The 27,761-nt window shown below is 38.4% G+C and overlaps 1 protein-coding gene across 2 annotated transcripts in view; it reads right to left on the bottom strand.

Moving 5' to 3' along the window:
- Window positions 1-18,479: 18,479 nt before the first annotated feature.
- AKR1D1 (aldo-keto reductase family 1 member D1) overlaps window positions 18,480-27,761 on the bottom strand; it is a 50,280-nt gene continuing 40,998 nt past the window's right edge. For both annotated transcript variants that reach the window (XM_061166425.1, XM_061166427.1), the window contains 2 exons: window positions 20,463-20,545; window positions 18,480-18,522 (listed from right to left, as the gene is read on the bottom strand). In XM_061166425.1, the coding sequence (XP_061022408.1) occupies window positions 18,480-18,522; window positions 20,463-20,545 (126 nt within the window). The remainder of the gene's footprint in view (window positions 18,523-20,462; window positions 20,546-27,761) is intronic.

The following is a 27,761-nucleotide window of genomic DNA, read 5'->3' as shown; positions in this document are numbered from 1 at the left end:
AGTTCTCCAACCAGAGATTGAACCCACATCTCTTGGAGTTTTAACCACTGGACAACCAGGGAAGTCCCACCCAATGTCATCTTCAATCAGAGAATCTCAAATTACAGAATTCATGGGAAACTGTTTGCTTTGGTCATGATCTGTTTCTGAAGCCTTCTTAGTAGGTCTCAAGGTCAGGTCCCTAGCCCGTTTGTGTGGCCAGTTTGTAGAATCTTAAATTCTTCTCTCTCCATCTACTTTAACTTCTTGTGGTATAATAAATACAAAATGAACTTTATCACTTTAGCCACTTTTAAATGTACAGTTCATGGGTATCACCCACATTGTTGTGCAACCATCACCACTATCCATCTCCAGAGCTTTCATCTTCGCAAACTGAAATTCCGTACCCATTAAACACTAACTCCCCATTTTGCCACGTCCCTCTTCCCAGTCCTCTGGCAACCATGCATCTATTTTCTATTTCTGTGAGTTAACAGTTCTAGGTACCTCCTCTAAGTGAAATAATTCAATATTTGTCTTTTGTGACTATTTCACTTAACCTGATGTCCTCACAGTTCATCAACATGTCTAAACTAGTCTGTAGAGGTGTATTATTGGTTTACTTTTTGGATATGTGGCTGGCAGCTCTTGGGTATATAACTGAGCACATAAATTAGCTTAATAAAATAATAATACTCAATGAGATCAGAATGCATCAATGTGGAATCTGTCAGCAGAGAGTGCAAGCCAAGTCTCAAGGGAACTTTAATAACAATCTAATGTAGTGAGAGTTTATGGAGATTTTGAAATATGATCTCATTATCATTGGGGCTAGAGTAAGCTTCTTTAGAAGCTGGGCAGTATTGACTTTGACGTTTTATTCAGTTCAGTCACTCAGTCGTGTCCGACTCTTTGCAACTCCATGGACTGCTCCCTGTCCATCACCAACTCCTGGAGTCCACCAAAACCCACGTCCAATGAGTCGGTGATGCCATCCAACCATCTCAGCCTCTGTCGTCCCCTTCTCCTCCTGCGGTTGTTCTTTCCCAGCATCAGGGTCTTTTCAAATGAGTCAGCTATTTGCATCAGGTAGCCAAAGTATTGGAGTTTCAGCTTCAACATCGGTCCTTCCAATGAACACCCAAGACTGATCTCCTTTAGGATGGACTGGTTGGATCTCCTTGCAGTCCAAGGGACTCTCAAGACTCTTCTCCAACACCACAGTTCAAAAGCATCAATTCTTCAGCACTCAGCTTTCTTTATAGTCCAACTCTCACATCCATACGTGATTGCTGGAAAAACCATAACTTTGACTAGATGGACTTTGTTGGCAAAGTAATGTCTCTGCTTTTTAATATGCTGTATAGGTTGGTCATAACTTTTCTTCCAAGGAGCAACAGTCTTTTAATTTCATGGCTGCAGTCACCATCTGCAGTGATTTTGGAGCCCAACAAAAGAAAGTCTGTCACTGTTTCCACTGTTTTCGCATCTATTTGCCATGAAGTGATGGGACCAGATGCCATGATCTTAATTTTCTGAATGTTAAGTTTTAAGCCAATTTTCACTCTCTTTCACTTTCATCAAGAGGCTCTTTAGTTTGACTTAATTTCAATCAGAATATTTATTTATAAGTAATTATTAAAATGTACATCAAAACTTGAAACAATAAAATGAAGTTCATTTTAAATGTTCAAATGGTTCATTAGGTAGGGGTTTTGGGTCTCATGCTATAGTTTCAGCTTTTTAGGGGTTTATGAAAATTACAAATAATGCAAGATTTTATCAGTAATTTTTTCCTTCCAGAAACTAGAGTACATAACTATCTTTCTATTGACTATAAATGTTTAGTTTCTTTTGCATCCAAATCAGTAAAAGTTATTTGTTTGCAAAATAATAGATAATGCATTTTCTTCAGTGGTTTTAAGCTTAATAATGTGTTTTTTTGGATGTTGGACTATCTCCAATAGTTTTATTTGGTTTCACAAAGACATAGAAAATGTCTTTATTTTTGTAGCATGGCAAATTCATAAGCAACTTTAAAAGCATAATATCTACTATTAAGCATAGATGTTAATTCTTTAACCTCTGATAATGTGGCATGCTTGGGTCAATTATCTGAATGGAATGATTTGTTAGTAGCATAATATTTTAAATAAAATATTTTTTTGTTGTTTGGTCCCTAAGTCATGTCCAACTCTGTGACCCCATGTACTACAAGATGGCAGCATTCCCTGTCCTTCACTCTCTCCCGGGGTTTGCCAAACTCACGTTCATCGAGTCGGTGATGCCATCCAACCACCTCATCCTCTGTTATCCCCTTCTCCTCCTGCCTTCAGTCTTTCCGAGCATCATGGTCTTTTCCAATGAGTCAGCTCTTCACATCAGGTTGGCCAAAGTTTGAAGCTTCAACTTTAACATCAGTCCTTCAGAGTTTAGTATCAGACAAATTAGAAAGAGAAAAGTTTAGGTTTTTTGACCATACCATGTGGCTTATGGGATCTTATTTTCCAGACAAGGGATTGAACCTGGTCCTCACTGGACTGCCAGGGAATTCCCAAATTTAGAGTTTAAATTGAAGCTACTACTCTAAACCATAAACTTGACTTTCATAAATTAATAGTGAAAGAGGCTTATCACAGTTGGAAAGGCCCAGAGTTTGGGGGTTGCTATAATACCTGTTAAGAAATGAAGGTCTGTTTAGGATCTGGCTTTTAAGAGGTGGCTTTTGAGATTTTCACCTATAGCTGCCAAATTTTGTATCCAATTGACAGGGAAAATTAAAATGAGAAAAAACAAGAACTAAGTAGCTCTGTTTGTCCATGACTACTAATTATCTGTTGTCAATAGAAAAAAAAAAAAGCACGCGGTGTGAGAGTTATGAGTTAAGTTTTACTTGGGGTAAAATGAAGACTACAGCCCGGAAGACAGCTTCTCCGATATCTCTAAGGAACTTTTCTGGAGGTAAGAGGTAGGTGGGGAGAGAATGTAGCCAGTAGAGGAAATCTAGAAAACTCAAATTAATTGCCATTTTCAATAGGAAATATGTGATTTTAGTGAAAGGGGATAGGTGTGGCAATCAAGCACACATTTTGGCAGAAGGTTGCTGCTAGTTACCAAGAGCAGATGTCTCTGTTAATAATGTTAGTGCTTTTCTAGATATTCAGAGATGTATGAAATTGGGCTCATAAAATCTTTTCTTGAAAACATATCTGAAGGCCTATTCAGCCACTTTTCCCAGAGCACAGAGTGCCTCATTGCTGATCTCCTCTCTGAACTCTGTTCAGGGTGTGTTGAAGAGTCAGTGACTGCAGTGGTTAGTGACCTAGTCCCTGTAGAGGTGGATGGTGAGAAACAATTTTTTATCCACACTATCATCTTATCAAGTTTTAAGTTGGCAAAAATAGTCCTGTATATTTTCATTTAAAGGCATCTTCGTCCTTGAATTTGCTGATCACCATTCTGTAATTTTTGTAAAAATAAGAGAGGGTAAGTTAATCTGTTTAGTGACCAATGCCTCATGTCTTTATCTTACTTAGTAATTTTTCAGGTATCCAAAGATGAGTCTGTAATTAATACAATTAATATTAGTTTAAGTACTTAAAACTAAGGATTTGGATATTATAATTTATGACACATTAAGCCTGTAAGATTTATAGCACTCCAAGAATTCCTCTTATAAAGAATTATCTATTATAATTCAACTTATTTTGACAGTTTTAATATTTTATAATCTTATATGAATTGGCTTATTGTCCATTCAAATTAGTAGAGTAAATCTAAAAAACTCAAGTTAACCAGCTCTTTTTATTAGAAAATAAACCAAAGAAAATATGCTAAATAGTTTTATACTGGTAAAATCAGAGAAAAGAGTTCTTTCTTTCTTTCTTTTTTTAAATATTTGTTTATTTGGCTGCACCAGGTCTTAGTTGAGGCATGTGGGGTCTAGTTCCCTGTCCAGGGATCGAACTCAGGACCCCTTTATTGGGAGCACAGCCAGTGGACCACCAGGGAAGTCCCAAGATAGTTATTTCTAAACCAAAAGGTTAAACCAGTCTAATTTATCCAAGGTGTCATCTTGGATTAAAAAAACTTTATAAAAATAAACATAAAACTTTTCCCTATGTGTAACTGTGTGTCAGATATTAAAATTTTTAAGTTCTTTAAAAATAGTTTTTGCTCTTGACATATTTCCAAGTAACCAAGTAATCAATGATCATAAGCTTCTTTAAAACATATTTTTCTGTTCCCACTTTAGCAAGACATTTTCCTCTTAGGGACAGTGCATATAAAGCATAAAAAAGAAAAAAAAAATCCCTAGAAATCTTTACCTTCGTCTCAGATTTATATTATTTGATATATTAATGTTTTATTGGATAATTGGAATAAAAACTTTCTCCATTAAATTTTAATAACTCTAATAATCTAGTTTATTAATTCTTTCCAGAGGTAGATAAGATATATATTTCCTCAAAAATTATATTTATAATATGGGAAACTTTAAAAAAATTAATTTATTTATTTTAATTGGAGGCTAATTACTTTACAATATTGTAGTGGTTTTTGCCATACACTGACATGAATCAGCCATGGATGTACATATGTTCCCCATCCTGAACCTCTCTCCCACCTCCCTCTCCATCCAATCCCTCAGGGTCATCCCAGTGCACCAGCCCTGAGCATCCTGCCTCATGGATCGACTCTGGACTGGCGATCTATTTCACATACGATAGTATACATGTTTCAATGCTATTCTGTCAAATCATCCCACCCTCACCTTCTCCCACAGAGTCCAAAAGTCTGTTCTTTACATCTGTGTCTCTTTTGTTGTCTCGTATATAGGGTCATCGTTATCATCTTTCTAAATTCCCTATATATGCATTAATATACTGTATTGGTGTTTTTCTTTCTGACTTACTTCACTCTGTATAATAGGCTCCAGTTTCATCCACCTCATTAAAACTGATTCAAATTTGTTCTTTAATGGCTGAGTAATATTCCATTGTGTATATGTACCACAGCTTTCTTATCCATTCGTCTGCCAATGGACATCTAGGTTGCTTCCATGTCTTAGCTATTGTAAATAGTGCTGCAATGAACATTGGGGTACACGTGTCTCTTTCTCTTTTCTTTTTTTTTTTGAAAAATAAAGAACTTTAATACCCATTTGTTCAAAGAAGATATACAAATGGCCAACAATCACATGAAAAGGTACTCGATATCAGTAATCAGTAGAAAAATGCAAACCAAAACCACAGTGAGACACCATTTTGTAGCCATTAGGAGGGAAAACAAACAAACAAACAAGAAAATTGGAACCCTTTTGCATTGCTGGTGGGACTGCAAAATGGTACAGCTTCTATAGAAAACTCTGTAACCAAGATGAGGAACCACAAAAAATTAAACAAAGAATTACCATATGATACAGCAATTCTAATTCTGGGTAGAGCAGCGATTTGAACAGAAAGCTGTACAGTCTTGTTGATCAGAATTATTCACAATAGCAAAAAGGTAGACGTAACTCAAGTTCCCATCAATGAATGAATGAACAGATTAAAAAAACAAGGTCTAGCCATACAATGAAGTATGATTGAGTCTTAAAAAAGGAAGGAAGTTAATTTAAGTGAAATCGTATGATATTTACCTTTCTCTGTCTGACAATCTCTAGGTCCATCCATATTGTTGCAAATAGCATTATTTCATTTCTTTTATGGGTGAGTAATCCTCCATTGTACATATGAACTACATTTCCTTTATTTCTTCTACTGATGGACATTTAGTTTGCTTCCACTATTGTAAATAGTGCTGCAGTGAACACTGGGGTATGAGTATCTTTTTGAATTGTGTTTTTCTCTGAATATATGCCCAAGACTGGGATTTACTGGATCATATGGTAGCTCTGTTTTTAGTTTTTTCTTTTTTTTTTAATTTATTTTTTTTCATTTATTTTTATTATTTGGAGGCTAATTACTTTACAATATTGTAGTGGTTTTTATCATACATTGACATGAATCAGCCATGGATTTACATGTATTCCCCATCCCGATCCCCGCTCCCACCTCCCTCTCCACCCGATTCCTCTGGGTCTTCCCAGTGCACCAGGCCCGAGCACTTGTCTCATGCATCCAACCTGGGCTGGTGATCTGTTTCACCCTAGATAATATTCATGTTTCGATGCTGTTCTCTCGAAACATCCCACCCTCGCCTTCTCCCACAGAGTCCAAAAGTCTGTTCTGTACATCTGTGTCTCTTTTTCTGTTTTGCATATAGGGTTATCGTTACCATCTTTCTAAATTCCATATATATGTGTTAGTATCCTGTAATGGTCTTTATCTTTCTGGCTTACTTCACTCTGTATAATGGGCTCCAGTTTCATTCATCTCATTAGAACTGATTCAAATGAATTCTTTTAATGGCTGAGTAATATTCCATGGTGTATATGTACCACAACTTCCTTATCCATTCGTCTGCTGATGGGCATCTAGGTTGCTTCCATGTCCTGGCTATTATAAACAGTGCTGCGATGAACATTGGGGTGCATGTGTCTCTTTCAGATCTGGTTTCCTCAGTGTGTAGGCCAGCAGTGGGGTTGTTGGGTCATATGGCAGTTCTATTTCCACTTTTTAAAGGAGTCTCCACATTGTTCTCCATAGTGGCTGTACTAGTTTGCATTCCCACCAACAGTGTAAGAGGGTTCCCTTTTCTCCACACCCTCTCCAGCATTTATTGCTTGTAGACTTTTCGATAGCAGCCATCCTGACCGGTGTGAGATGGTACCTCATTGTGGTTTTGATTTGCATTTCTCTGATAATGAGTGATGTTGAGCATCTTTTCATGTGTTTGTTAGCCATCTGTATGTCTTCTTTGGAGAAATGTCTGTTTAGTTCCTTGGCCCATTTTTTGATTGGGTCGTTTGTTTTCCTGGAATTGAGCTGCAGGAGCTGCTTGTGTATTTTTGAGATTAATTCTTTGTCAGTTGCTTCGTTTGCTATTATTTTCTCCCATTCTGAAGGCTGTCTTTTCACCTTGCTTATAGTTTCCTTTGTTGTGAAAAAGCTTTTAAGTTTCATTAGGTCCCATTGTTTATTTTTGCTTTTATTTCCAATACTCTGGGAGGTGGGTCATAGAGGATCCTGCTGTGATTTATGTTGGAGAGTGTTTTGCCTATGTTCTCCTCTAGGAGTTTTATAGTTTCTGGTCTTACATTCAGATCTTTAATCCATTTTGAGTTTATTTTTGTGTATGGTGTTAGAAAGTGTTCTAGTTTCATTCTTTTACAAGTGGTTGACCAGTTTTCCCAGCACCACTTGTTAAAATCCCTAGAAATCTTTACCTTCTTTAGCAAGACATTTTCCCCTTAGAGACAGTGCATACAAATTATATTTATAATACGGGAAATTTTGCCACCCCTTGTGCAAGCTAGAGTTGCAGTGGTGACAAAGGAGGAGACTGTCACATGGAAGTAGTGTCTATTTGCTGATCCGTATATTAGGAATATTGATCAGTTAAAGAAACAAAGATGTAATTATATACCAGCAGATCCCTTGGGGTTTTTTTAATGACTTTTTTCTGACTATAGTAGCATAATCTCTGTTTAAAAAAATCAGCTTCTCTGTCCCTGTGATAATGGCAACCTCCTTCCTTTAGTCTCTGGAGTAGGACAACAGCAAAACAAAAGGGTCCAGATGATTGCAGCATGAATGATGGTCCATCCTATTGCAGAAGGGCCACTGCTGTGTGGCTGCTGATGCACTTGATAGTCTGCACTGGATGCCAGAGGCTGCGTCTGAGGCCTCCGACCTCATCAGAACCGGGGGGAAGATGAGACAGTGCCTCACTGTGGGCTTCTCCTTGATTGATAGGGAAGTAAGTGAGAAATGGCCTGGTGGCACCTCCTCACACGCCTCTAGCACACTCTTGTTTTCAGAGGATCCAGGATGTTCGGTCAAGACTCAGATCAGCTTCAGGTCAAGCTTTGTCTCTGCCTCAGTGGATATGTGTAGGGTTCTGAGGTATTAGCACAGAGCTGTTCTTTTACGCTGCATGGTGGTTTAGTGGCTAAGTTGTGTCTGACTCTTTGTGACCCCATGGACTGTACAGTCCATGGAATTCTCCAGACCAGAATACTGGAGTGGGTAGCCTTTCCCTTCTTTAGGGGATCTTCCCAACCCAGGGATCAAACCCAGGTCTCCCACATTGCAGGCGGATTCTTTACCAGTTGAGCCACAAGGAAGCCCAAATGAAAGTGAAAGTTGCTCAGTCCTGTCTGACTCTTTGGAACTCCATGGACTATACAGTCGAGGGAGTTCTCCAGGCCAGAATATTGAAGTGGGTAGCATTTTCCCTTCTCCAGCGGATCTTCCCAACCCAAGAATCGAACCGGGGTCTCCTGCATTGCAGGTGGATTCTTTACCAACTAAGCTATCAAGGAAACCCCTAAAAATCTGTGTTTGGGGAATTATTCCAGAGGATATATGTGTTAGGCATTCCTGGTGGGGTCTACCATCCAGTCAGAATTCAGTTTCGTGTTTAAAAAGCCTGGGAATGGGGGTGGTGGAAATTGATGTTGTAACAGTTAGGTGCAGTGTGACTGATGACACCCCTGCACAGGACCGTCCTTTTCATGCTGCACACCCTTGAAGGATGTTCCTGGAATTTTGAACGTCAACAGTGTATTTGGAGCCTTGTAGTTATCTGGTTCTGCTTCCTGGACTACTGATTGTTCAAGGTCATTTTAGGCAAAGCCCTGTGACTGTCTTCTTTGCTGATGTAAACTGTGTTCTGCTTTTATTTTTCAACTTTTCATAGTTCACCTTAGTGTTTAACTTCTCTGTCAGAGGCTTCTTGCCTAGAAGGCAGGTGGAGTTGGCAAGAGGAGACAACTGGTCTGTTCTTGCCTTTGGCTTCTTTGCCTCCTTTGTTAAAAGGATACTACCAACTACTACCTGACATAGTCTTATTGTTGTTGTTCAGTTGCTGCTCAGTTGTGTCCGACTCTTTGTGACCCCATTGACTGCAGCACACCAGGCTTCCCTGTCCTTGACCATGTCCTGAAGTTTGCTCAAACTCATGTCCATTGAGTCGATGATGCCATCCAACCATCTCGTCCTCTGTCATCCCCTTTTCCCCCTGTCTTCAATCCTTCCAAGCATCAGTGTCTTTTCCAGTGAGTTGGCTCTTTGCATCAGGTGACCAAAGGATTGAAGCTTCAACTTCAGTACCAGTCCTTCCAATGAATATTCAGGGTTGATTTCCTTTAGGATTGACTGGTTTGATCTCCTCACAGTCCATGGGACTTTCCAGAGTCTTCTCCAGCACCAAAGTTCAATAATCTTATAGGCAAGGACAAATTTCTTCCTCTACCCATCTTAGGTTCTCCAGCTAGAGTCCTGTAGATTGGACTGAGAAGACAGATTAACAAGAGAAAAACAAACACATTTACAAACATGTGTATTTACACATGTTACACAAGGGAGATGAGTAACTCAAAGGCTTAGTTAGAATTTGGTCTTACATAACCTCTTTTTTTTCCCTTGTTGTTCAATTGCTCAGTGGTATCCAACTCTTTGCAACCCGATGGACTGCAGCACACCAAGTTTCCCTGTCCTTCACTATCTCCCAGAGTTTGATTTTTTTTTCCTGTTCATTTTTAAAAATTAATTAATTAATTTGGCTGCATTAGGTCTTATTGTGGTAGGAGGTATCTTCATTGAAGCACACGGACTCTAGTTGCAGCATCCATGGGCTCAGTAGTTGTGGCAAGTGGGCGTAATTGCCTGGCCAGGGATAGAATCCATGTCCCCTGCTTTGCAAGGTGGACTACCAGAGAAGTCCCCGTACATAGTTTCTTAACCAAGGAATAATACATTATTAGAGAACTGTTAAGACAAAAGGGCTTTGAGTCTCTAGGGACAGCAAATTGTGGGAAGATAAATATATGGGAGACTAACAGAAGATAAAGTCTAGTTAGCAAAGCTTGTTGTGTAAATTCCTCTGGTGCCATGTGTTAGTCATTCAGTCATGTCCAACTCTTTGTGACTCTGTGTCTGTAGCCCTCCAGGCTCCTTGTCCATGGGATTTTCCAGGCAAGAGTACTAGAGTGGGTTGCCATTTCCTATCCCAGGATATCGTCTAGACCCAGGAATTGAACCTGGGTCTCCTGCATTGCAGGCAAATTCTTTACCGTCTGAACCACCAAAGAAGCCCTCTGGTGCCATATTCAGATTGATAAAGATCTAAAGTTTTCCCTAGCAATTAACTTTCGTTCTTCCTGGTAGAGGGGGTGGAGCGACACCTTTGTAAGTTTATGTCCTCCTTTTAGGCAAATAGGAGGAGGACAGGAAGTTTTTCTTAAGTCTATTGCTTCTCAGTTGCTTTCAGCACAAAATAATTCTTATGACAAAGTGGAATATTTTTGAGGTCCAAGATCTGTTCTGCTTCAGTTATAATACACTGGTTCTCATGTAGCCTAGGGTAGCCTTTAATCCTCCTTCTATTATCACTTCTTCTCCCCACCCCCCATTCCATAGCTTTATCCTGAAAGTAAATGCCCAAATCAGGTTTGCTCTTTTCTTTTTTTAATCCTACCTTTTGTGTGATGTTTTGTAGTTTTTCGGGCTGTGAGCTGTTTCTCCAGGCTCCATGTTGTGATACCTGCTCTCTAACTGGAATAGTATTCACTTTGATGAAAAGAAGTAGGTTTCTGCCTGAGGAGCAAACAAGGCTATTGGGAGTCTCTCAGAACTGTTTATATGGATGGGAGAGCCCTATCAGGTATGAAGTCACGGGAACTTCTATTATTTCTGTTTTACTCTAAATCTGAAGCATGTCTAAAATTGCTATTATCTTGGAAGCACTTGTTTCCTGCAAGTACATCCAGCTACAGTTATCTACTCTTACTTCTTTGTCAATCCAATAACTTCAACTTTCTAATCTTAAGGATTTGAGGTTCAGTGATGGCACCCTTTCTTTATTTTAGAGGTGCTATAGATATGCTCTATTTAATTGGTTCTCTGCCTAGCTATTTCAAGAAACTTGGGACAAGAAGGAGAGTAGATTACCAGCTTAATTTAATCTTTTGGATTACTTCTATCTTTCAGTGGTGGTCTGTTATTTATCAGAGCAATTTTCTCTTGACTCATACTGAAGAAATAATTGATAACTTCTGTTTTCTGCATTAACTCATTTTCATTAGAGGCTCTATACTGTTCCCAGTTATGGCTGTACCAATTTACATTCTCACCAACAATGTAGGAGGGTTCCCTTTTCTCCACACCCTCTCCAGAATTTGTTCTTTGTGGATTTTTTGATGATCATTTTGACTGGTATGAGGTGATATCTCACTGTAGTTTTGATTTGCATCTCTCTAATAATTAGTGATGTTGAACATCTTTTCATGTGCTTGTTGGCCTTCTGTGTATCTTCTTTGGAGAAATATCTATTTAGGTCTTCCACTCGTTTTTTTATTAGGTTGTTTTGTTTTGATGATGATAATCTGCATGAGCAGTTTATACATTTTGGAGACAAATCATTTGTTGGTCATATCATTTGCAAATATTTTCTCCCATTCTGTGGACTGTCTTTTCATTTTTTTAATAGTTTCCTTTGCTAGTCAAGAACTTTTGAGTTTAATTAGATCCCATTTGTTTATTTTTGTTTTTATGTCCATTACTTTGAGAGATGGATTGAAAAACAATCTTGTTGGGATTTATATCAGAATATTCTGTCTATATTCTCCTCTATGATTTTGTAGTGTTCAGTCTCATATGTAGGTCTTTAGTCCATTTTGAGTTTATTTTTGTGTATGGTATTAAAGAATCTTCTATTTTTCTTTTTTTGCATGTAGCTGTCCAGTATTCCCAGTACCATTTATTAAAGAGACTGTCTTTCCTCCTTTGTATAGTTTTGCCTGCTTCATCATAGATTAATTGACCATAAGTGTGTGGGTTTATTTCTGCACTTTCTATCCTGCCCCAATGATCTATATTTCTGTTTTTGTGCTGGAACCATACTATTTTGATGACTATACCTTTGTAGTATATCTGAAGTCAGGGAGCCTGACTCCTCCAGCTGTGTTTTTCTTTCTCAAGATTGTTTTGACTATTTTGGGTCTCTTGTGTCTCCATACAGAGTTAAAGATTTTTTTGTTCTAGTTGTGAGAAAAATGCTGTTGGTAATTTGACAGGGATTGCACTGAATCTGTAGATGGCCTCGGGTAATACAGTCATCTTGACAATATTGTTCTTTCAACCCACGAACATGCTATATCTCTTTATCTGTTTGTGTTGTCTTCAGTTTCTTTCATCAGCGTCTTACAGTTTTTGGAGTACAGATCTTTGTGTCCTTAGGTAGGTTTATTCCTAGGCATTTTATTCTTTTTGATGCAATGGTAAATGTAATTGCTTTTTGAATTTCTATTTCTGATCTTTCATTGTTAGTGTATAGAAATGCAGCAGATTTCTGTGTATTAATTTCATAACTTGCAACTTTACCAAATTCATTGATGAGCTCTAGTAGTTTTCTTGAAGTAACTTTAGGATTTTCTTTGTATAGTATCATGTCATCTGCAAACAATGACAGCTTAACTTCTTTTCCAATTTGGATTCCTTTCATTTCTTTCTCTTCTCTAATTGTCATCGCTAAGAATTCCAGAACTATGTTGAATAAAAGTGGCAAGAGTGGATATCCTTGTCTTGTTCCTAATCTTAGCAGAAATGCTTTTAGCTTTTCACCATTGAGTATGATGTTAGCTGTAAGTTTGTTGTATATGGCCTGTATTATGTTGAGATAAATTCCTCTATCCCCACTTTCTGGAGAGTTTTTTTTTTTTTTTTAATCATAAATGGGTGTTGAATTTTGTCTAAAGCTTTTTCTGCATCTATTGTGATAATCATATGGTTTTTATTCTTTGGTCATTGTTGATATGATGTATCACACTGATTGGTTTGTGGGTATTGAAAAATCCTTGCATCCCCTGGATAAATCCCACTTGATCATGGTGTATGATTTTTTTAATGTATTGTTGGATACAGATTGCTAGTATTTTGTTGAGGATTTTTGCATCTATGTCATTGTGATATTGGACTGTTATTTTCTTTTTTTGTGGTATCTTTTTTTGTGATCTGGTTTTGGTATCAGGGTGATGGTGGCCTCCTAGAATGAGTTTGGGAGTTTTCCTTCCTCTGAAATTTTTTGGAGCAGTTTTGGAAGAGTAGATGTTAGCTCTTCTCTAAATGTTTGATAGAATTTACCTGTGAAGCTATCAGATCCTGGGCATCTGTTTGTTTGAAGTTTTTAAATCAGTTTCAATTTCAGTGCTTGTGGTTGGTCTGTTCATATTTTTATTTATTCCTGGTTCAGTCTTGGGAGATTATAACTTTCCAAGAATCTGACCGTTTCTTCCAGGTTGTCCATTTTATTGACATACAGTGATTTATATTGACATACAGTGGTCTCATACGATCCTTTATGTTTCTGTGGTGTCAGTTATAGCTTTTCCATTTCTAATTTTATTGATTTGAGTCCTCTTCTTTTTTTTCTTGATGAGCCTGGCTAAAGGTTTATCAATTTTGTTTATATTTTCAAAAAACCAGGTTTTAGTTTCATTGATCTTTGCTATTGTTTTATTTGTCTCTATTTCATTTATTTCTGCTCTGATCTTTATGATTTCTTTCCTTTTGCTAATTTTAGGTTTTGTTTGTTCTTCTTTCTCTAGTTGTTAGATGTGAGGTTAGGTTATTTATCTGAGACTTTTCTCGTTTCCTGAGGTAAGATTGTATTGCTATAAACTTCCCTCTTAGGACTGCTCATGCTGCTTCCTACAGGTTTTGGAACATTGTGCTTTCATTTAATTTGTCTCTAGGTGTTTTTCAATTTCCTCTTTGATTTCTTCAGTGATCCATTGGTTGTTTAGTAGCATATTGTTTAGCCTCCATGTGTTTGTGTTTTTTACAGTTTCTTATAGTTTATTTCTAAACTCATATTGTTGTGGTCAGAAAAGATGCTTGATATGATTTCAGTTTTCTTAAATTTACCAAGGCTTAGTTTATGACCCACGATGTGATCTGGCCTGGAGAATGTTCTGTGTGCACTTGAGAAGAAAGTGTATTCTGCTGCTGATTCTATCACAGTTGTGCCCCTCCTACCATCTGGTCATGGCTTCCCCTTTGTCCTTGGATGTAGAGTATCTTTTTTGGTAGGTTCCAGTGTTTCTTTGTCAATGGTTGTTCAGCAGTTAATCATGATTCCAGGGTTCTCATAAGAACAAGTGAGCACACATCCTTCTACTCTGCCATCTTGCTATGCAGATCTCTTAGGGACTTTTGTTTACTGAAATATCCCAACTGCCTAGGACAGAGCCTACCAGAGTGGCACACAAAATAACTTGTTGACTAAATGAACAAATATATCTCTATTTGCTAAATATATGGCATTGATAAATTTTAGAAGAAGATAAATTTGCAAAATTGATTTGAGATGATACAGAAAATGTACAGGTTCCCTATTGACAGAGATGCAATTCTCAAGTGAATTCTACCTATACTTTAAGAAAAAAATAATTTAAATTTAATTTGTTCTAGAGTGGAGTGCATGAAAGAAAATCTTGCTCTCTTTTTGACAATGAAAGGAGCACAATTTGATAATTGTGCTAATTAAAAAGAAACTAATTGTTTAAAGTTAGTTAAAAAGCTAATTAAAAAGTATACACAAAGAAAACTATGGAATAGTCTTATATATAAATGTTAATACAAAAATGCTCAATAGTACATATCAAATAGCAACACAGTTTAAAAACATATATTCAGTCATTTCCACTAGCTGTTCCTCTCTGACCAACATGTGACCAACCTCAGCCAGATTTAAAGTGAGGATTACCCAGCTCCAATTCCTTTGGCAATTTTGTCTCTTCCTGACAATCCCCAAAACAGCATTAAAGGGGCCCTCATAGTATACATAGTATACATAGATGCCACATAGTATTTGTAGAAAAATTTACCAATAGCCAGATTTAATGGGGGCCCTACAAAGTTCATGTAATTTTGTCAAGACCATGTCCACTCCCTTCTACCATATTCTGCATCTCAGCTCTCAAACCAGCTAAAATGTCCATGTCCAGAAGAGATTGTGATTATCAATCACTCCCCTGCCCCCCTTACCCATTCAAGAGAAGTGCAAACTTGGGGATTTGGTATCTGGAAGTAGAAACATGATGGGTACAGTTCAGATTCAGGAAGGGTTCACATTCAAGACCAGAGATCTACAAGGTGCAGTGATTTAGTTACTAGTCTGCAATGGTCAGAAATTGAAGTACCCAGTGAGAGGTGAAACTTTTAAGGGAGTTTCAGGGAAATTTGTAATCTGGGAAATATAATGTAGCTCAACCTTTGAATTCCCATAACTGTGGTCATGAATTGTGCAACACGTCACAGTGCTGAAGCCTGCAGACTTGGGGTTGGTGCCTATGTGCCTCTCATGTGTTCTTCCACTAACCTCTGTATCCTTATCTATGGAAGATAGTGCCTGGGGGAGGTCCTCCAGGGAGAACAGTTAGTCATGGGCAAACAAAAAGCTTTTAGCAGGCTGGGGCAGAGTGTCCTTGCTGTTCCCATCCATGTGTTTTTATGGATCAGTGGACACGGTCTTGGCCTCCTCTCCTTTTCCAGTCAGGTTGTATAACTATTGATTTATCTTACTCCATACTCCATTAGAGACCTCTGATTAGCAAAGAGATTGATTTGGATTAACAAACATCTCTGGGGTTGCAAAGGTCCCCAAGAAGGTAAAAAACATGGGTCATCAATATTTGAGCTCAGTTAAGCATTGACGAAAGCCATTTTTATTGCTGCTGTCAGCTTGAAAGGTTGAAACTTGATAGAGAGATGGTATATTTGTTTGCTGTGGCTGCTTGAACAAAGTGCACAAACCAGAGACATTTAATAGAAATTTATCGTCTCACAGTTCTAGAGGCCAGAACTTCACCTTCAAGATCAAGGTGTTGGCAGTGCTGGTCCCTTCTGAGGGCGCTGAGGGGGAATCTGGCCTACGCCCCTCACCTAGCTTCTGCTGTTTGCTGGACTTCTTTGTAAAAACATCACCCTGATCCCTGCCTCCGTCTGTAGGTGGTGCTCTCTCTGTGTGTTGTCTGTTTCCAAATTTCCCCTTTTTGTAGGACACCAGTCATATTGGACTTCCCTACTCCATTATGACCTCATCTTACCTGATCACATATGTAATGATCCTATTTCCAAATAAGGTCACATTCTGAGGTACTGAGGGCTAGGACTTCATATAAATTCTGGGGGGGATGCAATTTATTCCAAAATAGATGGGAAGGAGTCAAGTGAGTGGAGAATTGACATGCAGAAACTCCTGTAGACCATCACTCTTTTCTGATCTGTTTTCTGTCTCCAAGTCTTTTTTCCTCTATTTCTATTTAGACTAAGAGGGGATTCCCTCTTTCAGTCTAGAAGCATTGGGTTGTCCAAAAAGTTCATTTGGATTTTTCCGTTAGATGTTATAGAAAAATATTAATGAAATTTTTGGACAACCCAATACATTTTCCCAGACAAATAGTGGGGCTCTTTTCCAATGCTTACCTTTAAAAATTGGTGTGATAAGTGTGGTTCTTCTTCCACACCAGTCCCCTAAACTATTTTGAAGAGTTTAGACAATAGGGATCAGGAATTGAGTTTCTATTCTTTCCTTATAGTATTCCCTTTTCTTCCCTATTTTCCCAGTGCTAAATGTACAGTAGGAATTCAATCAAAGGTCTTTAATTTAAATGAATTCAGAAGATCCCCCCACCTCCCACCTCAGGAAACAAAATAGAGATTCATGGGCTGAATAAATCATCATTTTTATTATTTCTTATGAACAAGCTATTTCCCACAGAACAGCATTGTAAGTACTAATTTTAGAATTAGTGGAAACAATAAGTAAAGATCAATTTTTTAAAGTGATAATTCCTCAGAAATGTATGTCTTCAGGTCATAGAAGATTACCTATAAGCAATTGGTCTTGGACAAACGTAAGTTTGTCTTGAAGTTTTACTAGTTTGCATTACCACCAACAGTGTAAGAGGGTTCCCTTTTCTCCACACCTTCTCCAGCATTTATTGCTTGTAGACTTCTGGATAGCAGCCATTCTGACTGACATGTAATGGTACCTCATTGAGGTTTTGATTTGCATTTCTCGGATAATGAGTGATGTTGAGCATCTTTTCATGTGTTTGTTAGTCATCTGTATGTCTTCTTTGGAGAAATGTCTGTTTAGATCTTTAGCCCATTTTTTGATTGGGTCATTTATTTTTCTGGAATTGAGCTGCAGGAGTTGCTTGTATATATTTGAGATTAATCCTTTGTCTGTTTCTTCATTTGCTATTATTTTCTCCCATAATAAAGAGCTCTTTTGCTCTGTGAGAATGACTATATGAATAAAATATATTGCTCTGGGTAGATTGAAAATAAGTATATCTCTACTATGGAATTTTAATAATCTTTTTATTCACTTAAAAATTTACATACAATAAAATTATCAGTGTTCTTTTGAACTCGCTACTTTCTCGAAATTCAGTTTTCCCAATAACTTTCAAAGTCTTAAGTCTAATGAATTTACAAAGCCTCTTCTTTCAATATGTTTCTTAACACTTGCTTTCTATATGTCTTATTTTGAAATAATAGTCTGTGGACTACTTTATAAAACAGAGTTTTATTTCTATTGGTTGTCTCAAGTCACTTTGCACAATGGCGGTTGTATAATGAATGGGGGCAAGAGTGATAGGCAGTGGTATCATGGATCACTAGCTTGTTGAAGTTCAGGTCCTTTGAAGCATGCAAGAGAGAACCACCAATTATCCATCTCTCAAGCTGGATAAAAGCTACACAAACACACTGGATAGAAACAGACAGCAACCAATCAGTATGGCTTTGTTAACTGCTCAGGTGTTAAACTAGCTCTTTTAAGATTTTACTATACTTAGCCCTCTCTCTCTACTCAGGACAAGGTGAATCACTTCCTTGTTAATAGTGCATGTGTGGATCTTAACTTGACTGTGTGTCTATATTACAGTCAGTGGTTCAAATCATCAAGCCCACTGCCAGCACACTGGCATGGTCTATCTCTCTATCCTCTTCTTGCCCTGTTAACAGCTGAAGAACTCAGACTATCCATGGCAGCAGTATCCAAATTCGTGAGTTATTATCCTCATATGTTACTTCTGAAGTCTTTTCTAAAGCCTAATGTTTTTCTGTCTGAAACCCAAAAGACACTGATTTAATAAAACATTAGCTGATAATTTCCAGCATTATTTCAATAGATTTAAACCTCCCCCCTACCCCAGCCACACATAGTTAAATCAAAGTCGCTAACACTGCACACAAGTTAAATATCTGTATCATCACTTGATCTGAGGATAGTAAGCCATTTCCATGGCTGGAGCAACCACCAACACAAAGTCCTAGCATACGTAGAAGGTAAAATATCTGCTGTGGAGTTCTCTGAAGTCAGTATTCATCATGGAATGGGTATTCAGGATGGTCACACCACCTGCCAAAACAATTCCCCCAAAGGGAAAAAGTTCACTTCTAATGTTGCACATCTGTGTGTATTACTAGCATCCTTTGATAATTTCACCAACCACTCCCTCTTTTCTCTTACTCATTCCATTTCTATTTTGTGCCCAGCTTCCGTTCATGGCTCCTCTCAAGCCATCGCCTTTTACTGAAGCCCCAGATAGTGCTCTGGTGTAGCTGTGTGTGTGGAGTAGGGGGTGGGTAGAGGAAGGCTGTGTGTGTATGTGTGCTGAGTCATGTCCCAATCTTTGCATCTCTTTGGACAGTAGCCCACCAGGCTCCTCTGTCCATGGGATTCTTCAGGCAAGAATGGTGAAACAGTCTATAAAAGGACAGGAGTGTGTGTGCCTGTCCTGAAACACATCTAAAATTTAGTTCTCTGTAAGTATTATGTGCTTTAAATTGTCAATAAAATATTAAACAAAACCAAAAGGCTCTCAAAGATCACCCAGATGAAAAATAGAACCATGACCCAGCATTTCTAAATGATATATTTTTTTAATCAATCTTTGCTTCTCCTTGCTGATGTTTCTAGTTATTTCCTGGTACAATGATTTATTTTCACAGTGTTTCTAGAACTATATATTAAAAATGTCAAATGTCAAACCAATTAATGTCACCAACCAACTGTAAAAATAGCAGCACATTGGTGGATTTGCTGTCTCTTACTATCTGTTTTTAATTTAGATATTTATTCAATAGAAATAGTTTATCTTTGAGACCTGTTAATTAACCTATAAATGTTTGTTAGTTACATGTTTATGTTTACTTTTTTGTTCTTGAGGCTAGGAGGTGCTTTTTGATGTCAATTAATTTCTTCCCCTGGAAAATTCACATTAGAAAGCTGTTTTATTAATTCAGAAATTGATTTAGAAATTCAGTATTAGCATAGTGAGCAGTTTCTGACTCATGAAAAATAGTGAGACCAATAAGTGCCCAAACTATATGAACAATTTTAATTAGCATTTAAAAAATGCTCACTTAAAGAGAAGATTGTAAAAATAAGATTAGTATCCATATGATTTCAAGAACTGGAAATATTAATGAATAATGATTAAGAAAAAAAGGTATGTGTGTACACAAATATATACATGCATATATGCATGAACTATATTCTTTTTTAATTTTTAAGGCTCTGTGATATTCAGAGATTAAAGGGTTATTTCTGTTGATAGGTGAACTTGGCAACGCTTTGAAGGAATTTTTCTGTGGGAAGTCAGGCAATTTTCCTGGTGGCTCAGACGGTAAAGCGTCTGCCCACAATGCGGGAGATCTGGGTTGCATCCCTGGGTCGGGAAGATCCCCTGGAGAAGGAAATGGTAACCCACTCCAGTACTCTTGCCTGGAAAATTCCATGGATGGAGGAGCCTGGTGGGCTACAGTCCATGGGGTCGCAAAGAGTCGGACACAACTAAACGACTTCACTTTCACTTTCAGTTTCTTTAGGTAAACCAGATACTCCAACTCTTATAGGCAAACATTTATCTAAAACTCAAGTTTCTTGTCTCCCAACTTGGTGCTCTTTCTGCTACACTCTCATGCCTCTTTCCCAAGAATTGTTCTTGCTGACAGCTTTGCTTTAATTTGTGCCCACTTTGATTTTTAAGAAAGAAATAAATACGTTGTTTGAATATGCCACCGTTGTGTTAACATATGAAAACAGTGACTTATTTCTCCTCATTGTCTTTAGCCTGTTATGCCTTAACCTAACCAATGGAAATGTCCTAAATGCCAGAAGTCTTCTTTTAAATAAAAATGTAGGTTTGTACGACGTTCCTAATTCAGTACATGCTGCCCACCGGCCTTTACCCTTGTTCCTGTGGACATGATCCTGATTCCTAAGAGCCTGTTGGTTGACTTTTGACAGCCCAGCACCACTGGGCAGAAACTGATTCATGATCCCCCAGAACTCACATGAGCATTTCCACAAAGCGGATGTTTTTATTTAAGGCTTCAATTTCCTTCATTTCTTCTTCAGTGAAAGAAAAGTCAAAGATCTGAAATAACAGAAACAAACAAACAAACAAAAAACAGACATTTGGAATAGTAGTAGGTGAATCAAGCTTGGGATTAGGGAGAGGGACCAGCAGTGGGAGCCCTTCAGAGATTTATGGACATCACTGCAAATGTCCCAGAGGAGCTGGGCAGGTGCTGGAGGCCATCCCACCTATGGGGAGCTGGAATTCTTTCTGCCCTTGGTCTTTAAGACAATCCTGCTGGGGACATCTTGCAATAAATTTCAAGTGTTCTGAAACAATATGCATCAGAACATTTCCTGAAATTCTAGAAGTAAGGAATTCTTACTACTTTGGTATAAGATACTGAGCTTTTGATTCTGGACAGTGACCTTCATACACTTTTTTTTTTTTTTTTTTACAAAAATATTCCCTCGTCTTTAAATTTGCTTATGTATTTTTTTAACTTTTAATTTGCTTTATTTCATCCTGTTAATCCTTTCATCACTTTTAATGTCTCTTCATCTACCTTTTAATTCTAATTACATTGTCATTGTCTTATTTTCTTTTTAGCTTATACACTTTATACCTTGGTTTTATGATGGTCCTTTATGAACATTTTAATAGTTTGTCTTAGCTTATTTTTATTTTTAACACTTGGTTTATCTGTTTACAATCTATCTTCTATTACTCTTGTGTCTTTCTAAAAAGTTTTTATTTTAGTAATTTACATTAATAAATTTAAATTATATAATACATAAATATATGTAAAGAAATGAAAGACTTCTTTGTAAATGAAAGACTATAGAAGTACATCGACATTTATGGAGTGAAAAAACCAGAAGTGCCTCTTGATATCCACCACATCAGTCCTAGTCTCCTTCCTACAGATTCCTTCCAAACATTCAGCACACCAAGAGCAAAATGCAATAATTGTATGATATTTTTATCATTCTGCAGCTTTATCTCATTCACATACTATGTCTTGGTGATCTCTTCTGTCAAAACATATATACTGACTATTTAGCCACTGCATCCATCATATAGATGTATATGATTTACTTCATCACTTCCCCAAGGATCATTTCCAAGTGGGCTTTTCAGAGCATTCTTTCCTTTGATTATTTATTATCCAAGTATTACAGTTTATGAGATTGTATAAGGAATTTTATTATAACATAAAACAGTCATGAAGAAGTCACTTAAAAAATAAATCCTTACAAGCTTCCTTTCTCCTTAACACCTTCCCCCACAGAGAGTGGCTATCTGTTACATGACATCACCTCCTTCAGCACAGGGAAAAGGATGGTGCCCAGGGGACCAATCAAGGTATCTTGTTCATTGGACACTGATTATTATGAGGGTAGCAATGGCCCATAAAGGGACAAGCAGGGATTGATAGAGATAGAAGCCTTTCTCTGTGATTGTCCTTACTAAACATGAGTAATAGATTAACCTGGACTGTGTGTGCCACCATATGGAGAAAGGGGGTGGGGAGAACTCAGTCCTTTTATAAATCATTTGATTAGCTGTGTCCAGTCATGTCTCATCTATCCATGAATTTTCCAGTTATGAGAGTCAGTAAATTGTATCTTTTTTTCTTTGGTAAGTTTGAATTGCATTCCTTCATGTGGTAGCAAAAAAGCCCTGAAGATAACTATCTGATATGGATGTCTTCCCACATCGGTATTTATATTTTCACTTTACTATTTAAAAATGGATAGAAAGGCACACATACTATGTAAATTCATTTATATGACATTCTAGGAAATGCAAACTAGTCTTTAGGGATAGAAAGCAAATCAGTGCTTGGCTTGGGCTTGGGCACCAGGAGGGATAGATTCTAAAGGGGCCTAAAGAGACTGTTGGAGATACTAGAGATGTTTATTCCCCTGATTGTGGTGGTTTCATGGGTGTGTACATATGTCAAAACTTTCCCCATTTTACACTTTATGTTCAGCTCTTTGCATTTCAATTTCACCTCAATAGAGTTCTTTAAAAAACAAAAATACATAAAAATGGCTATATAATCTTTCATTGCACAAATAAATCATAATTTGTTTTCTAAGATCCTATTGAAAATTGTTTCCAGTTTTTTTTTAAGCTGATAAAGTATGCTGTAATAAACATCTGTATACATGCACATAAACATACAAATGCATCTGTAGGAAACGATTGTTGGGTCGGTGGATATATATAAATATATATATTTGAATTTTGATGGAGCTGGAAAAAGATCTTTCTCCAAATCTTACCTCAATTAGTATTTCTAACAGCATTATATGAAAGTGCCTGTTTTCCCACATATTGTCAACATTCTGATTATTTCCCTATCTGAGGGGGTAAGTACTGTCCTATTTTTATCTTTATGAGTAAGACAAAAAAGCAGCTTACTTTTGAGATTTTAATTATCAACTGATGGGTAATGATTAACTTTACCTGGTACTTTTCTGTAGCTGCATTTATTAATACCTAGCAGTTATTCTTTGTAAGTAGCATGGTAAACTAATTACTCCATTGTCTAGTGACTTGTTTTCTTATCTATAATTTAAAATGATGGTTACAGATTACTTATAGAGGAAATAAAGGAGGTTGGCCTTCATGGCAAGAGTGAACATCGACATTCTAGGAATCAGCGAACTAATATGGACTGGAATGGGTGAATTTAACTCAGATGAACATTATATCTACTACTGTGGGCAGAAATAACTTAGAAGAAATGGAGTAGCCAGCATAGTCAACAAAAGAGTCCGAAATGCAGTACTTGGATGCAGTCTCAAAAACGACAGAATGACCTCTGTTCATTTCTAAGGCAAACCATTCAATATCACAGTAATCCAAGTCTATGCCCCGACCAGTAACACTGAAGAAGCTGAAGTTGAATGGTTCTGTGAAGACCTACAAGACCTTCTAGAACTAACACCCATAAAAAGCTGTCCTTTTAATTATAGGGGACTGGAATGCAAAAGTAGGAAGTCAAGAAACACCTGGAGTAACAGGCAAATTTGGCCTTGGAGTACAGAATGAAGCAGGGCAAAGGCTAATAGAGTTCTGCCAAGAGAATGCACTGATCATAGCAAACACCCTCTTCCAACAACACAAGGGAAAACTCTACACATGGACATCACCAGACAGTCAACACCGAAATCAGATTGATTATATTCTTTGTAGCCATAGATGGAGAAGCTCTATACAGTCAGCAAAAACAAGACTGGGAGCTGACTCTGGCTCAGATCATGAACTCCTCATTGTCAAACTCAGACTTAAATTGAAGAAAGTGCGGAAAACCACTAGATCATTCAGGTATGACCTAAATCAAATCCCTTATGATTAAACAGTGGAAGTGAGAAATGAATTTAAGGGACTAGATCTGATAGACAGAGTGCCTGATGAACTATAGATGGCGGTTCATGACATTGTACAGGAGACAGGAATTAAGACCATCCCCAAGAAAAAGAAATGCAAAAAAACAAAATGGCTCCCGAGGAGGCCTTACAAATAGCTGTGAAAAGAAGAGAAGCAAAAAGCAAAGGAGAAAAGTAAAGATTTATGCATTTGAATGCAGAGTTCCAAAGAATAGCAAGGAGAGATAAGAAAGCCTTCTTCAGCAATCAATGCAAAGAAATAGAGGAAAACAATAGAGTGGGAAAGACTAGAGATCTCTTCAAGAAAATTAGAGATACCAAGGGAACATTTCATGCAAAGATGGGCTCAATAAAGGATAAAAATGGTAGGGACCTAACAGAAGCAGAAGATATTAAGAAGAGGTGGCAAGAATACACAGAAGAACTGTACAAAAAAGATCTTCACAACCCAGATAATCACGATGGTGTCATCACTCAGCTAGAGCCAGACATCCTGAAATGTGAAGCCAAGTGGGCCTTAGGAAGCTTCACTACGAACAAAGCTAGTGGAGGTGATGGAATTCCAGTTGAGCTATTTCAAATCCTGAAAGATGATGCTGTGAAAGTGCTGTACTCAATATGTCAGCAAATTTGGAAAACTCAGCAGTGGCCACAGGACTGGAAAAGGTCCATTTTCATTCCAATCCCAAAGAAAGGCAATGCCAAATAATGCTCAAACTACTGCACAATTGTACTCATCTCACACGCTAGTAAAGTAATGCTCAAAATTCTCAATATCAGGCTTCAGCAATATGTGAACCGTGAACTTCCAGATGTTCAAGCTGGTTTTAGAAAAAGCAGAGGAACCAGAGATCAAATTGCCAACATCTGCTGGATCATCAAAAAAGCAAGAGAGTTCCAGAAAAACATCCATTTCTGCTTCATTGACTATGCCAAAGCATTGACTGTGTGGATCACAATAAACTGTGGGAAATTCTTTAAGAGATGGGAATACCAGACCACCTGACCTGCCTCTTGAATAACCTACATGCAGGTCAGGAAGCAACAGTTAGAACTGGACATGGAACAACAGACTGGTTCCAAATAGGAAAAGGAGTACGTCAAGGCTGTATATTGTCACCCTGCTTATTTCACTTATATGAAAAGTACACCATAAGAAACTCTGGGCTGGAAGAAGCCCAAGATGGAATCAAGATTGCCAGGAGAAATATCAATAAGTTCAGATATGCAGATAACACCACCCTTATGGCAGAGAGTGAAGAACTAAAGGGCCTCTTGATGAAAGTGAAAGAGGAGAGTGAAAAAGTTGGCTTAAAACTCAACATTCAGGAAACTAAGATCATGGCATCCAATCCCATCATGTCATGGCAAATAGATGGGGAAGCAGTGGCAACAGTAGCTGACTTTATTTTTCTGGGCAGCAAAATTACTGCAGATGGTGATTGCAGCCATGAAACTAAAAGACGCTTACTCCTTGGAAGGAAAGTTATGACCAACCTAGACAGCATATTAAAAAGCAGAGACATCACTTTGTCAACAAAGGTTCGTCTAGTCAAGGCTATGGTTTTTCCAGTGGTCATATATGGATGTGAGAGTTGGACTATAAGGAAAGCTGAGCACCAAAGAATTGATGCTTTTGAACTGTGGTGTTGGAGAAGACTCTTGAGAGTCCCTTGGACTGCAAGGAGATCTAACCAGTCCATCCTAAAGGAGATCAGTCCTGGGTGTTCATTGGTAGGACTGATATTGAAGCTTTAACTCCAACACTTTGGCCACCTGATGCAAAGAGCTGACTCATTTGAAAAGACCCTGATGCTGGGAAAGATTGAGGACATGAGGAGAAGGGGACAACAGAGGATGAGATGGTTGGATGGCAACCCTGACTCAGTGGACATGGGTTTGGGTTGACTCTGGGAGTTGATGATGGACAGGGAGGCCTGGCATGCTGCAATTCATGGGGTCGCAAAAAGTCAGACACAACTGAGTGACTGAACTGAACTGAACTGGCATTCATGAAGTCTAAATGATCCTCTTCAATAATTTCGAAATTTGTCACCAACTTTTTTAGAGCCGTTAAGAATGTGGAAAGTTGGGGGGGTGGGGAGGAGCCAAGATGGCAGAGGAATAGGACGGGGAGACCACTTTCTCCCCTACAAATTAATTGAAAGAACAATTGAATGCTGAGCAAACTTCACAAAACAACTTCTGATCGCTAGCAGAGGACATGAGACGCCCAGAAAAGCAGCCCATTGTCTTTGAAAGGAGGTAGGACAAAATATAAAAGATAAAAAGAGAGACAAAAGAGTTAGGGATGGAGACCCATCCTGGGAAGGGAGTCTTAATAGAGGAAGTTTCCAAACACCAGGAAGCCCTCGCACTGACGGGTCTGGGGGAAGTTTTCGAATCTTGGAGGGCAACCTAACTGGGAGGAAAAATAAATAAAACCCACAGATTACATGCCTAAAAGCAACTCCCAGCAGAAAAGTACCCCAGATGCCCATATCCACCACCAGCAAGTGGGGGCGGAACGGAGAGGAGCGGGTGGCATTGCTTAGGGTAAGGACCGGGCCCGAAGGCCCTGAGAACAATAGGAGGGAGCTTTCATGAGATAGCAACTTAAACTGTGGGATAGCAAGAGAGAGAGAGAAAATTAACCGGCCGGAACACACTGCCGGCCGTTCGCAAAACAAAGGACTGATCCCCGCTGGAGGCAGGAGGCAGCAGGGAGGGGAAAGGGGCAAACTCGGCCCCAGAGATGGCATCCCCTACCACACTGCAAACAGGCCTCCAGTTTCTAACCAAAGACTTCCTGAGATTCTGGATGGTCGACATCCACCGGGAGGGTCGCGGCTAAACACAAGGCACATGCACCTGACTGGCGCGGGCGGAAACTGAAGCTGGGACCGCGGAAGGGAGAAGGCGCACCGCACCCAGGGAGAGTGTGCCCGTCAAGCTCCTGGCTGCCTGAGCTGCTCGGGCCGGGGAAGGCACAAAACGCAGGCGCAACTGAGTCCGCACTTTTGTGGAGTACCTGAAAACTGGAACCACATGCAACGCAGGGCACGCTCCATATAGAGCAGCCGGGAGCCTGAGCAGTGTAGACAGGGAAAGCACACACACCCGTGAGTGGGGGCAAACCCAGTGTGGCCGGAACACTGTGAGTGCTACCCACACACAGCAATATCTGTCTGCAGCACCCCTTCCTCCCCGCAGCAGGACTGAACTAGCGAACCTGAACAAGAGACCACCTCTGCCCACCTGTGTCAGGGCGGAAATTAGACACTGAAGAGACCGGCAAACAGAAGCCAAATAAACAAAGGGAACCGCTTCAGAATGGACCAATGCAACAGATTAAAATCCCTGTAGGTAACACTGACTACACTGGAAGGGGCCTGTAGATATCAAGAAGTGTAAGCTGGAACGAGGAGCAGTCTGAAACTGAACAGAACCAACACTGACCACAACAGCTCCAGAGAAATTCCTAGATATATTTTTACCTTTTTTTTTTAATTAAAAAAAATTTTTTTTCTTTTCTTTTCTTTTTTATTTTTTCTCTTTTATTTTCTTTTAAAATTCCCTATTACTCCCCCATTACTCCTTAACTTTCATTTTCATATATTTTTATGATTTTTTGAATTAGGAAAAAAACCGTTTTTTTTCCTTGTCTTTTTTTTCTCTTATTTTCTTTTAAAGTTCTCTATTACTCCTTAATTTTCATTTTCATTTCACTATAACCTTGCAAAAAAAAAAAAAGAGAGAGAGAGAGAAGCCCTATTTTTAAACCGAACTTCATATATATTTCTAAAATTTTTTGTTTTTGTTTTTGCTTTTAATATTGTATTTTTAAGAGTCTAACCTCTACTCTAGATTTTTAATCTTTGTTTTTCAGTATG

The sequence above is a fragment of the Dama dama genome, chromosome 18 (genome assembly GCF_033118175.1).
Source record: "Dama dama isolate Ldn47 chromosome 18, ASM3311817v1, whole genome shotgun sequence".
Lineage (NCBI taxonomy): Eukaryota > Metazoa > Chordata > Mammalia > Artiodactyla > Cervidae > Dama > Dama dama.
The sequence above is the reverse complement of the archived record's forward strand: the minus strand, read 5'-3'. Positions and strand labels throughout refer to the sequence as shown.